General features: G+C 36.8%; 1 protein-coding gene across 11 annotated transcripts in view; it reads left to right on the top strand.

The window, feature by feature from the left end:
- The window catches only part of RAPGEF6 (Rap guanine nucleotide exchange factor 6), a 243169-nt gene that overhangs the window by 184320 nt on the left and 45219 nt on the right, over positions 1–13630 (top strand). For 6 of the 11 annotated variants that reach the window (XM_021085403.1, XM_021085410.1, XM_021085404.1 and 3 more), the window contains 2 exons: positions 2016–2027; positions 4982–5139. In XM_021085403.1, coding sequence (XP_020941062.1) covers positions 2016–2027; positions 4982–5139 — 170 coding nt within the window. The remainder of the gene's footprint in view (positions 1–2015; positions 2028–4981; positions 5140–13630) is intronic. The other 5 variants (XM_005661629.3, XM_021085405.1, XM_021085411.1 and 2 more) reach the window with 1 other exon arrangement.

The following is a 13630-nucleotide window of genomic DNA, read 5'->3' as shown; positions in this document are numbered from 1 at the left end:
GTCCCATTTCCAGAAAGCCTGGTGGGTTTCATCTGGAATATATAAATGTCCTTTAACAGGGTCTCGTTTTGAACACACTGTGGCACAGTTGTGACACGTGTCATCGAAAGCCAGAGAAAACTGTGATTGCAACTGACTTTAGTTTGTTAGTGTCACCTTTCTCTGTTATTTTCAAGTGTCAGGCATTGAAATCGACATCTCATCTCCACAGTGTTTCCTTCAGGGGGTGGGGATTGGTTACTCCACGTGGATTCTCTTTGCTTACAGCAGGTGGAGGCATGGAGCAATCATTTGAGTATTTTCAAGCATTATTTCTTTATATTAGGACCCCCTAAAATGAAAGATCTAGTAAAAATGGCTTCACTTAAAGTCAAAGGGATTTTATTTCATTATTTTATTAGTCAACAAGCGCTTATTGAGTCGCTTCTTTTATGCCAACGGGAGGCTGTTGGCTATGAGTGCAAACATGAATAAAATGCTGCCCTTCATGAGTTCATAGTAAACTGGCTCTCTCTTCTCAGCATGTTTCAGTGAAGTAAAAAATAATTTCAGCCATATAAATACCAAAAAGTAGATTATTTCAGTAGAAAACATAAAGGTTTTCTACTGGAGCCTATTTTTGCAGAGAGAACTGATTTCTCACTTTACCTTTCGGACTAGCTGCTTTGCATTTTTGAGAATATATGTCGTATTTCTTGGCACTTATTACATATGGGTTCAGACAACTGTTTTTGCTACACACACACACACAAACACACACACTTCACTAGAAGGTCAGTAGAAAAATACCCAGTGAATGTGAATCAGATGTTCTGCATCAATAGTAATCAAGGATACACAGTTTAAAATGGAGTATTGTTTGTTTTACCACAGCTTGTTAAAGAAAATAGGGTGCCAGAATTGATAGCATAAGAGAGTTACTAAGAATAAGCTCAGATTGCTGTAGTAATATAACATGATATATAACTTTTCTCTAAGGCATTTGGGCATTTTTTTTAGTAAGAGCTCTAAAAATGTTCATAGCTTTGATTCAGTAATTTCATTTCTGATAATAATTAGATGAAGATTTATATACTGATGTTCTTGGTAATATTCTCCATAATTAAACAAAATTGGGAAACCTTAAATGTCCAGCTGCAAGGTACTGATCAAATAAATTGTGCTTTTTAACCACAAAATGACTGGAAGGAAGAAGGTTGATGGTGGTTTTATGTAAGTGGTTTTTTTTTTTTTTTTAAGAAAATTTTCCATTTCTTGGTTGTTTTTTTGTATTGTAGAAATTTTAAAAAAATTAACTTTGCATATTTATTTTTTAAATGAGAAAAAATGTTTTGAGTTTAATGTTAAAATTCCTGAACATCTCCTTCCTCTTCAGAAGGGGTGCTTGGCTTTGCCTTTTGCAGGGTCCACTTTTTTAAGAGTAGGGAATGATTTGTCCTAGAAATACTGTAAGAATGTCTACATCTGTGAGAGGAGTAAAGAAAATGAATATAAGGAAGGAACAAATAATTGAGATAAGAATAGGTAGTTCCTAAAATCACAAATCACCACATAATTTTAAAGTAAAGGAATGTTTCTGAAAATTAGAAGTTAAAAAAAGTTAATTTTGAATAATATCTGTAAATTAAGGCATAGCAATGTGTGGATATTTTTGACCTGAATATATTTACAGTTCAGGAAATCTGATTTTTTTTTTTAAATCATAGCTTTTATTTTGTTTTTTTTTAGTCGTGGATTGCCTAAGTAACATCTTTATGTAATTCATTATAACAGTTGCAGAAGTAGACTGCCTTATTTGCTTATTAGAAATTACTTTTTCTCTACATTTCTTGTCAACATACTCTGTTTGCTTTTAATATTGGGATTATTTTTTATTTGCATATTTATATTTATGCAGCCTTTTAAAGTTTCATGAGATACTAAAATATACTTTTATTCTAAGTAAATTCAATGTCAGGTATTATTGAGGAATTTTTCAAAACTATCTTGTTTTTGTTACTGCATCACCCTCTCAGGAGAATGTTTGGGTAAGAAATGACATAATTCTTTGCAAATAGGTTTTATCAGTTCAGCTTCCAAACAAGCATGGATATTTTGCTAATTAAATACTTGTTTTATTCATGTCATAGCATGGGTTGTACATAACATTAGTATATTTTTTCATTTATATATACTCTCACCTTAATTACCATGAATTCGTAACCAGCTTTACCTTATTATAACTGCGTAGTGTCATTTCTATTGCTTATTTAAAATCAGAAGTAATATTAAATAATATCAATAAAAGAGATAAAGACTTAATATTTCACATACTTCCAAGTCTCTGCAGTGGATTCCACTTTATTACAACTGACACTGCCAATTCCCTTCAATAGAAGATTGTACGGTTTTAACATTGTTAAAGTTTCTTCTACTTTGATTATTTATAGGACCAGCTAATCTTTGCTAGTTTGCTACTTTGGATTTAGTTACCCAAATTTCTGTGTCTAAAAACTGGCAGGTTTGTTTTCAGAAACCAAAGAAAGACCTGCATTTTTTTAAATCTTGATTTTTTTATGTAATGTGTATTGTTGCCAGAATACATAACAAAATTACAAATAAAATATGTGTGAAAGCCCCCGTCCTTTTTTTGTCTTACCTAAGCCTTAAAACATTTAGTGCTAATCTTTAGGAATACACACCTACTTATAAGTAACCACCTTCACATAAATGAAAATTATTCATCAAATAAAATACGCCCTTTGCCTTATCTGTAAGATTAGAAGGCAGTCTCTCCCGGGAAAACAATTCCTTTTCCTGTAGTGCCTTTACTGTTGTTACCCATCCTCCCTCCCTCTGTATTTCAGTGTGAATTGCATGAGGTCCTTTCTAAGTATGTGTTGTTCTATTTTCATTTTGGTAAAAAGTACTTCATTATGTTCTTAAAAATAGGAATTCTGTTTTCCTCTGTGTCACAATGTTTACCTACCTTACCCAGTTTTAATCTATGCTGCAATATTATTCACAGTTTTGAATTAGGTAACCAAAGTCCAGAAAGAAATTTCCCTTGGGTCATATAGCTAATAATCCAGTTCATTCTGCCATAGCTTGCTCTTGAAACACTTATCATTGCTTTCTTCCATGTCTTCACGCTTCTCCCTGACTTCTCTCTCTGTCTTGTCCTGGCTCTCTTCCTTGTCTGGCTACTAACAGTCCTTTAGCAGTTTATTTAACAGTCTCTGTACATCTTGCATTGTTTCCCAATCTGCCAAAGTCCTCTTTTTAACTCCTGACATATTCTAGAAGTATCCTATTTCATTCAAACCTTAATCCATCCAATTCATCCCGTGATAATAGGTAAGTATTCTGTGACAACTTGTTTGTATGTGGGACAAATACTGAGTGGAATGCTGTGTTGAAAAAAATATAGGCCTTCCCATTGTGGCTCAACAGATTAAGAATCCGACTAGTATCCATGAGGATACGGGTTCAATCTCTGTCTGCCTTTGCTCAGTGGGTTATGGATCTGATGTTGCCACAAGCAGTGGTATAGGTCACAGATGCAGCTTGGATTCCACATGGCTGTGGCTGTGGCTGTGGCCGTGGCCGTGGCCGGCACTTGCAGTTCCAATTAAGCTCCTAGCCTGAGAACTTCCACATGCAGCAGGTACAGCCCTAAAAAGAGATACAGATAGAGAGAGAGAGAGATAAGTATTAATATTAACCTAAAGCATTGGTTTTAACATAGCCAGAAATAAGTGGTATTCTGGTTATTGATGCTCATGGAAATCTTCTTTTCAGTGCTTTCCTCTGTGTAGGACTGTTTTGTTCTGTGTTTTATAGGATTTGAGGAAGTAACTAAACCTCAAGTGACAGAGTTGTGTATTTGTTTCTATTTTTTTCTCTTAGGTGGATTTAGAATCGCCTATTTAATACTTCTAAAATATTTTAAAGGAAGAGTTTTATTTGCTTAAATATGGCTATTTAGTTGATACTTATTTTTGAATCTTTAAAGGGAATTAACTTTAGATGACTTGCTTTCTGCTTTGGTTTTAATGTTCTCATTGAGGAAACAGCCGAATCATGAGATTTGAAAGATCACGCAAGAAATAATGTGCCCTTAGAGTAAACTAGAGATGTAAAATTCTTTTTCTTCTGTTTTCATTTTAGATCCTCTTTTTCCTTCTCCTTTCTATTCGTCACATATTGCCATTGATGTTTTGTTATTCTCTGTGTCATCTTCCTGTTTTCTGTTCTCTGTACTTGGCGGTTTGAGCAGTTCCCAGGTTATTCCTATGTTTAAAGACCTCTTTTATTTTGTCACTTAAACCTGGCCCCATTGTTTGCTACAACCTGATATGTTTTTGACTTGGGTTCAGACCCAAGTCCATCCTTTGCCTAGAAGATTGCCAAGCTCTTCTGTCAAGAGAGAAAACCTTGCTGCAGTATGGCTGTGCATTGTTGGATACATTACTAGCATCTAATGAAACTGGCAGATCTCAAGGACTCCTCACTCAGGTTCATTTTCTCTACCAAAACCAGAGGAAACTAAATGTGAAATGTAAATATTTCTCTCTGACGTACATTTCACCTTTGAACAACACAGTGGTTACTTCGTGTATAGCTTGTCGTTGGCCCTACATATCTGTGGTTCCTCCACATCTGTTGATTTGACCAACCACAGACCATGTACTGCTGTAGTATTCACTACTGTTGAGCAATATCTGTGCATAAGTAGACCGGCTTAGTTCAAACCTACTTTGTTCAAGGGTCAGCTATAGTAGAATTACCTAGATGTGTAAGTTAAGTTTTATTTGAGTATAATTGTTAAAAAACATTTTGTCTTCATTATTACAGTTGTCCTATCTTTTTAATTGCTATACTATTTTAAAATCACCACTGTGAAATGTTTCTGTTGTGCCTTGGTGCACAGAGAACAGAAATGTTTACTATTAAGACTGCTTACATACCTTTGAAGTAATACTTGGCGTTTGTTTTGAAGTGATGGAGGCCTGAGCCAATCACAAGACGACAGTATTGTGGGAACAAGACACTGTAGGCACAGTCTGGCTATAATGCCTATCCCTGGAACACTCTCATCCAGCAGTCCTGACCTCCTGCAGCCTACCACCAGCATGTTGGATTTTTCTAATCCTTCAGGTAATTTTTGCTTATTTTATATAGCCCTTTTGATAACTAATAGATATATAGGTCATTTGAGCCTTGTGCAACAAATACTAGATTTGCTTGCAGCCCTCTTTTCTCACCGGCTTTGACTTAATGAAAATTATGTATTTTTGTCTAAACTGGAGTGACAGTACTTCTTCCAACATGAAAGAGAAGTACACATTTTTTGGTAACCCTAATCTGAGCAGTGGAATGAAAGCTGAGGTAGGAGTTCCTGTTGTGGCCCAGCAGTAACGAACCCAACTGGTATCCATGAGGATGTGGGTTTGATCCTTGGCTACATTCAGTGGGTTAAGGATCCAGCATTGCCATGAGCTGCAGTATAAGTCATGGATGTGGCTCGGATCCCATGTGGCTGTGGCATATGCTGTGGCTATAGCTCCAGTTGGACCCGTAGCTTGGGAACTTCCATATGCTGCAAGTGGGACCCTAAAAACAAAAAAAAAACCAAAACGTAGATACTTCTTCTCAGCCAAGAAACATGTTATGAAGGGTGTAGAAAAGGAATAAGGCAGTTTATTTTACTCTTAGGCTGTCTTACTTCCTGCTGTGATGTACAGAAGTATATTAGTAGATTTCTAAAAATAATGATTTTTTTCCTCCAGTGCCTGAAGCTAAAGTTATTTTTGTCATATACAGTATTGTTAATTAAAGTACTATAGCATCTTTTTCATTGGTATTCAAACTTTCATGTGGTACATCAAGTTAATTTTTTCAGCATCTGTTCATGCTCAGAGGCAGAAAGTGTTATTTAACTATATAATGTAAAATTTCATTACAAGGAATAAACACTTTGAAGAATTATTTATATATTTGTCACTTGAATGGATTCGAGATGGCTTTCAATAAAGGACACATAACAATCAAAAACTGAAATATATTCTTGGGGCCAAGGAAAGGAGGGAAAAAACACCTCTGCAAAGATTAGCATAGTAATTCAGCTTCAGTTTTTACACTAAAGCTCTAGCACGAATGTAAAAAGGGAAGAACTCAATTATGTAAATCTCAGTATTAGGTAGGAGGAAGTATAAATGTACGAGTAAAGTTTATGTTTTTTGTTTTTATGTTTTTAGGGCTGCACCCGCAGCATATGGAGGTTCCCAGAGTAGGGGTCAAATAGGAGCTGTAGCCACTGACCTATGCCACAGCAATGTGGGATCCGAGCCACATCTGCCACCTATACCGTAGCTCTTGGCAACCAACACCAGATCCTTAACCCACTAATTGAGGCCAGGGATCTAACCTGCGTCTTCATGGATACTAGTCAGATTGATTTCCACTGAGCCATGATGGGAACTCCAGTTTATGTTTTCTTATAGCAACGTAAATAAAAAATATAGGACATAACGTAGAAACACAGTTGAAAATCATTTTTACACATTGTTTTTCCTTTTTTTATTTCAGTTACTTCTTAACCTCTTTAGAGAGATTCCTAAACCCAATAATCTGTCTTTGATACATCCTACTCTGTACATGACTACCGCTGTTCTTTCTTAAAGTGAAAGTTTTATCAAGTTGTTACTTGGTTTAAAATTTTCTAGTGATTTCTGTCAAGGTTTAGTCAGGAGGTTAAAAACTCCTCCAAATATTTGGTCAGGAGTTAGTGTCAGAAATTGTTACCAGGAGTTCTTGTTGTGGCTCAGTGGGTTAAGAACCTGATACAGTGTCCATGAGGATGCAGGTTTGATCCCTGGCTTTGTTCAGTGGGTTAAGGATCCAGTGTTGGCACAAGCTACAGTGTAGGTCATAGATGCAGCTCAGATCCAGTATTGCTGTGGTTATGGTATAGGCCAGTAGCCTCAGCTCTGATTCGATCCCTAGCCTGGGAACGTCCATGTGGTACAGGTGTGGCTCTTAAAAAAAAAAGAAAAGAAAAGAAAAGAAAAATTGTTACAAAGGTACAGACTTTACCTAAAAGGGTAAACAAGCATGCGCTACAGTATCACAGTTAGGAACTACAAACTGGATTCAGCTTCTGGCACATGAAGGAAATGCCACTACGACGGTAAAAGAGTGTTGCTTGAGTGTTAACAAGAGCCAAACACTGACTGAGAAAGAATATAAAGCAGAAAATTTCTTCTTTCTCCAACCTTGCTGTTTACCTCTGTTGCTCCTTTTTGGCAGAACCTCAGAGGAAGGCAGTTGACGAAGAAGAAATGTGCTTTGCAGAGTCCCAGCCACATGGTAGCAGGGCAGCATAGATTTGAAGCCTAAAGACAGTAACTTAATAACTGTTGGTGTCCAGTTTTTATAGCATAATTATAAATCCCCTTTTTAACCTCATGTTTTGCCGTTTTCTGCACAGTTACCTCTTCTGTCTTTCCTGAGTGTGTAATGTACCTTCAGAACTCTTGTGTGCCACCTCTGGTGTTTTCTCCCTGCATATCCCATGAAATGTTTCTCATTCCTCAAGGCTGAGTTCAAATTTTACCTCATCTGGGAATCCCACGTCTCTGTTGCAGAGTCAGTCCCCACTTTTCCAAAAATATCTAGCACATTTTCACTTTCTGCTGCTTATTGGTAGCTGGGAAGTTATTTCTTTGTCTATGTGCATGTGTTTTTACATTGGTAGCCTGGGAATTTGTTTCTGTGTCTTGTGCATGTGTTCCACAGCAGAAGTTCTTACACTACATTTACAAATAAAATATTTAAATACTACTGAAGCACAAACTAAATAAACATCTGTACTTTCATGAGACAAGTATTTATGGACATAATGATTTATAGATTGAACATTTTTTTTATGGCTCTGTTTTTGCCAGTGATATATTTAGAAGTGGGGCTGATAGGAGGTAAGGGATGGGAATCAGGGAGCAAATAGAGAAGTTGGGGATTTATCTGGGGGATCAAAAGGAAGAGGTATGAATTATTAAAATTAGAAGCTGTAAGTCCCATGGCACGGAAATTCAGAACTGTGAAGAGGATATGTTACTCAACTTAGTTTCAGACTCATTGCATGTGATTGAAAACATATCAAAAGGGCTAAAGATGCCCTTTTAGAATCTCTTCAGAGAAGGTCAGTCTGCAAAGCTCAGTCTGCAGCCTCTGTCCATATCAGCAATATAAATTGAACACATATGAAATAGGAATTTAACTTAGACATTTTAAACCCAGAATGTGCAGCTTTATGAAAGGCCTCTGCAATGCTAATTGTATTTATGTTGAATAAAATACTCACAATCAGTTAATTTAAATTCAGCTCCGTAAATCATATATGATAGCACTAGATTATCTGTGTACATCACTTATGTACATGTTTTAGTACAAGCGTGACATAGGCCAAATTTAATTTTTATCAGTCTTCATTTTAGTTTTGTTTATACTACATGTTCTAAATTGTTACTGGAAAGTAAGGACAAAGCTACAGAACTGTTTAAAAGTTTGCTTTTGATTGCTGACTTTTTTATGGTTTTGCTTTGTTTTTGCTGCCTACAGCTGTTGGTTTTTACTGTATCTTGAAGACTATATAGTATTATGTTACTTATGTTTGTATGTAGTGTTTTTTTTTTAAGTCCAGGATACAGAATTCAATGAAGTAGGAAGCAGAACTTTTTTATCCACTTACAAGGTTGCCAGTGTAAAGTGGCATGTATTCTTTTAGTCATTTTCTTTGGATATATATGATTTACTATACTCATGGAATCAGAGTATATATGCTATTATGTAACTTGAGAAGAGTTTTTCAGTTTTTGGATCTAATGTGAGATGAGGCTTAAAAGAATTCAGAATGCAGCTAAAAGGATTTTGAAGCTGAACTTTTTTTGAGTCTGAGTATAGAACTTTTTGCTTATTACTCTTTATCATTTAACAGCATAAATCTTTTCTCCAGTGTTTAGTAAACATCAATTTCTTGTTCCATTGCAAGTCTGAGTTACTTTAATTGTAAAACAACATACAATTAGAGGGGGTTTTTTGGGCAGAGAACGGATAAAAGTCTCTGCTTTCCAGACTTAACAGTTGTTCATTTACTCCTTTATCCTTCCGGAAATTTCAGTGCATATAAAACGTATGTACCATTCTCTTCACCTCAAATGATAAAGCTGTATTTTTTTCCCACTTAGCCCTGCAATATATCTTCAATACCTTTCTGTATCAGGATATATTTTTTGCCAAAATTTTTTGAATATCTGATAGTATTCCATTTACTCAGTCCCCTTTTATTGGATATTTGCAGTGTTGCCTCAACCTCTGTGTTTTTTCATATCTTCATATGTTGTAGGTTTACATTATAACTATATTTTTTAATTTACTGCTTCTTCTCTTGAATTATTATAAGCAAATCTCTGAGAGCAGAGACTTGGTATGTCTCATTTATTACTATTTTGTCACCTAGACCCCTGTTGACATGTAACAGGCACTCCATAAATATTTGTTCATTGATTAACATAATGAAGAGGTAGTCTTTTTTTTTTTATGATCATCTAAATACCTGAAAAATTTTTACATTTTTAGTGCAATCTCAGGCTCAATACATGTATCCTTCAGTTATCTTATTTCTTAAATATTACTTATGCAAGATTATAGTTGGCACAGTAGAAAATTTGCCTTTTGGGAGTTCCCATCATGGCGCAGTGGTTAATGAATCCTACTAGGAATCATGAGGTTGCGGGTTCGATCCCTGCCCTTGCTCAGTGGGTTAACAATCCGGCGTTGCCATGAGCTGTGGTGTAGGTTGCAGACGCGGCTCGGATCCCGCGTTGCTGTGGCTCTGGCGTAGGCTGGTGGCTACAGCTCCGATTGGACCCCTAGCCTGGAAACCTCCATATGCCGCAGGAGCGGCCCAAGAAATAGCAAAAGGACAAAAAAAAAAAAAAAAAGAAAGAAAGAAAAAGAAAATTTGCCTTTGGTTGAAAGTCCCAAGTAGCTGAATTTCAGGTCTTGAATTCAATTACCCGTAATGTAAGAACTGTATTAATTAAATATGAATTATAAGACTAATAAATGGAAGTTTCCACATGGCACAGTGGGTTAATGATCTGGCTTGTCTCTTAAGAAGGCACCAGTTCAATCCCCAGCCCAGTGCAGTGGGTTAAGGATTCAGCATTGCTGCAGCTGTGACATGGGTCACAACTTTGGCCCAGATTCAGTGCCTGGCCCGAGAACTTCCATATTCATTGGGTACAGCCGAAAAAGAAAAAAGACTGATAAATGAATGCTGTGCTTCTCCAACATTCTTTTTAAGTGTCTGTTTTGCTTATGGGATTATGTTTTTATGTGCATTCTAGCTTTGTACCTAAAATTTGAAATGATTAGATCGTTCTTAATTCAGCTTTATTCTAACCTCATATTTACCATTCATCTAATTAACATTTTAGTGTCTTTATTATATGCCATTCATGATGTTCTCCCACTAACAAACGTATTTGTAAAGAATATGTGTGTACTCTACAGGAAATAATTCTAAAATGGAAAAAGATTTTCTCTGACTCTGATAACAGTGCAGAGAATTTTTTTTCCTATTATGTCTCTGAAAAGGTTTTCCAAGTTGACATTTAGTATCCTGGCGAACTGACCAGGATTTGGGTTATGGAGTACTCTTTGGATAATTCCGTTTGTGGATATATTCTAGAGTTACCCATTTATGATGCCTGACCCTCTTATATGACTATATAACAGTTTTTTCTTTGCATGAAAAAGATAGGGTTTTAAACAGAGTGTGACTTTTTTACACTACAGCAGGATACACAAAATACACATATCTTTTCCTTCCTAGATATTATAGTATGTTAGTAGCAAGAGAAGAAAACATGAAATGGGTGCAAATTTCCAACCTGTCTTTGTGAATAAACTTTTCTCAAAAAATTAATATTCCCTCAAGGTCAGCCAGCTCCTCTGGCTAAGGCTTCACCCCCAAAGACCTAGTAAATAATGCAACTCTAGAGCCCTGGACAATGCGACCTATTTTTGTGAAGAGTATAGGAACAATACACGTATTAATAGTAGTTGGTTGACCCCTTTTCTAGAGTTAAAAGGGATAATGAGTAGTTCCCGTTGTGGCTCAGAGGCAGTGAATCTGACCATTATCCTTGAGGATACAGGTTTCATCCCCAGCCTTGCTCAATGGGTTAGCATCTGGCGTTGCTGTGGCTATGGGGCAGGCTGGCAGCTCCTGCTCCAATGCAGCCCCTCGCCTGGGAACTTCATTTTTTTTTTGCTTTTTAGGGCTGCACCCACAAAGTATGGAGGTTCCCAGGCTAGAGGTTGAATCAGAGCTACAGCCACCGCAACATGGATCCAAGCTGCGTCAGTGACCTACACCACAGCTCATGGCAACTCCGGATCCTTAACCCACTGATCAAGGCCAGGGATCAAACCCGCAACCTCATGGTTCCTAGTCGGGTTCGTTTCCGCTGTGCCACAATGGGAACTCCGTAGCCTGGGAACTTTTATATGCCAGAGGTGTGGCCCGAAGAAAGCAAAAAAAAAAAAAAAGGGTGGGTGGATACTGAAACACTTTTGTCCAGTACCTTTCTCTTAGCAAAGTATAATTTCCAACTGCCTGCATTTTCCAGCGCAGAGTAGAAAAACATTTCATTAGACTGTCTTAAGACCCTACTTATGCCTTGAAGACTTAGAAACCGGAGTTCCCGTTGTGGCGCAGTGGTTAACGAATCCGACTAGGAACCATGAGGTTGCGGGTTCGGTCCCTGCCCTTGCTCAGTGGGTTAAACGATCCGGCGTTGCCGTGAGCTGTGGTGTAGGTTGCAGACGCGGCTCGGATCCCGCGTTGCTGTGGCTCTGGCGTAGGCAGGTGGCTACAGCTCCGATTCAACCCCTAGCCTGGGAACCTCCATATGCCGTGGGAGCGGCCCAAGAAATAGCAACAACAACAAAATAAAAATTAAAAAAAAAATTAAAAAAAAAAAAAGACTTAGAAACCTTATAATGTCAGCAAAACCCTGAGGATTGACTCATTTGCAAAGAAATATGAACAAGAGGCATGTGGTGACTCAGATTTTTGCGTACTTCAAGAAAAGGAAATTTGGTGCATACACTTTACAAAAAGGACTTGAGTAGGTGAAGCATTCTGCTTCCAATTTGATATTAGACCTAGGACGTTCAGCATCTTTAAGAATCCTTCCTAGAATTGTATTCACAGGTATTCAGTTCACTTTTTCAGTCCTAGGAGTCAGTCTCTCTCTTTTTGTAGCCTCAGCCTCACTGCATACTTTCTGAGAAATTATTTTTTTGCCACATCTATTTCATTACTCTTCTCTTTTCTTTAACTAGAATTATGCTTAAGATGGTTTTGAGATACATTTGTATTTTTATTTTCCTCTTAAAGTTAACAGTGTATACAATGCAAAGAAAGTAGTACTTGACAAATGAAATACAATTACTTGAGCCACCAAAATCTCTCCAGCCCACCCCACTATGCACATCACCATAAAACCCCTAATTTAGGAGAAGTTTTTGTAACAGTTTATTATCGTAGATAATGATTTAGCATCTGTTCATGTTGTTAAATCACTTTTCACTTATATTTAATTATTTAAAAATTAGCCTGCTATCATCATATTGAACGTTGTTCAAGAGTATTAGCCAATGCCATTATGACAAGAAAAAGAATAAGAGTAAGAAGGGAGAACACTATGTGTATGTACATATTGTATAAACATTTATCTTGAGTTAAGATTTCTTATAATAGCAGAAGCCACAAAAGCAAAGACTTAGATATAACTACATGAATATTTTAAATTTTTGTTGGTTTTTTGTTTTGTTGTATTTTTGTCTTTTTCTAGGGCTACACCTGCGGCACATGGAGATTCCTGGGCTAGGGGTCTAATCAAAGCTGTTGCCGCCAGCCTACGCCAGGGCCACAGCAATGTGGGATCCAAGCCACTTCTGCTACCTACACCACAACTCACGGCAAGGCCGGATCGTTAACCTGCTGAGCGAGGCCAGGGATCGAACCCACAACCTCATCGTTCCTAGTCAGATTCATTGACCACTGAACCACAACGGGAACTCCTATTTTTAATTTTTGTGTTAAAATATATAATTGTAGAATCTGAGAAGAGCATTTGCCACCCGATAGTAGGCTATGTTAGTGTTTAGTGTAATTCAATAGGAAAAAGCATAAAGAATTCCAAAGGTATTTTTAAAAAGAAATACTAATGGCTTATTATACCAGTGAGTATCACCAGCAACCAAAGAAGTGAAATACATAATTATGACATATTTTTGGAGGAAGAGAAGCATAGGGCCTTCAAAATGGGGGAAAAAAAGTTTTAATAAACAGTTGTGATAAGTGTGACTAAAATTGCTCTCTTTACACCCTAGGTTGATAAAATATTATAACTATCATTGAGGACAGTTCAGAAATATATTTCAAAAACCTAAACAGTAATGTTAACTTAAAGGAAAATGGTATGCAACCTAATGTCTGTGATCAGTTCTAAAATATACATTATGGAGTCCTCTGCCTCCGTTAAAAGTGTTTTGTTGAAGAATATTTAATGAT

The sequence above is a fragment of the Sus scrofa genome, chromosome 2 (assembly GCF_000003025.6).
Source record: "Sus scrofa isolate TJ Tabasco breed Duroc chromosome 2, Sscrofa11.1, whole genome shotgun sequence".
Taxonomy (NCBI): Eukaryota; Metazoa; Chordata; class Mammalia; order Artiodactyla; family Suidae; genus Sus; species Sus scrofa.
This window is presented reverse-complemented; position numbering and strand designations above follow the sequence as displayed.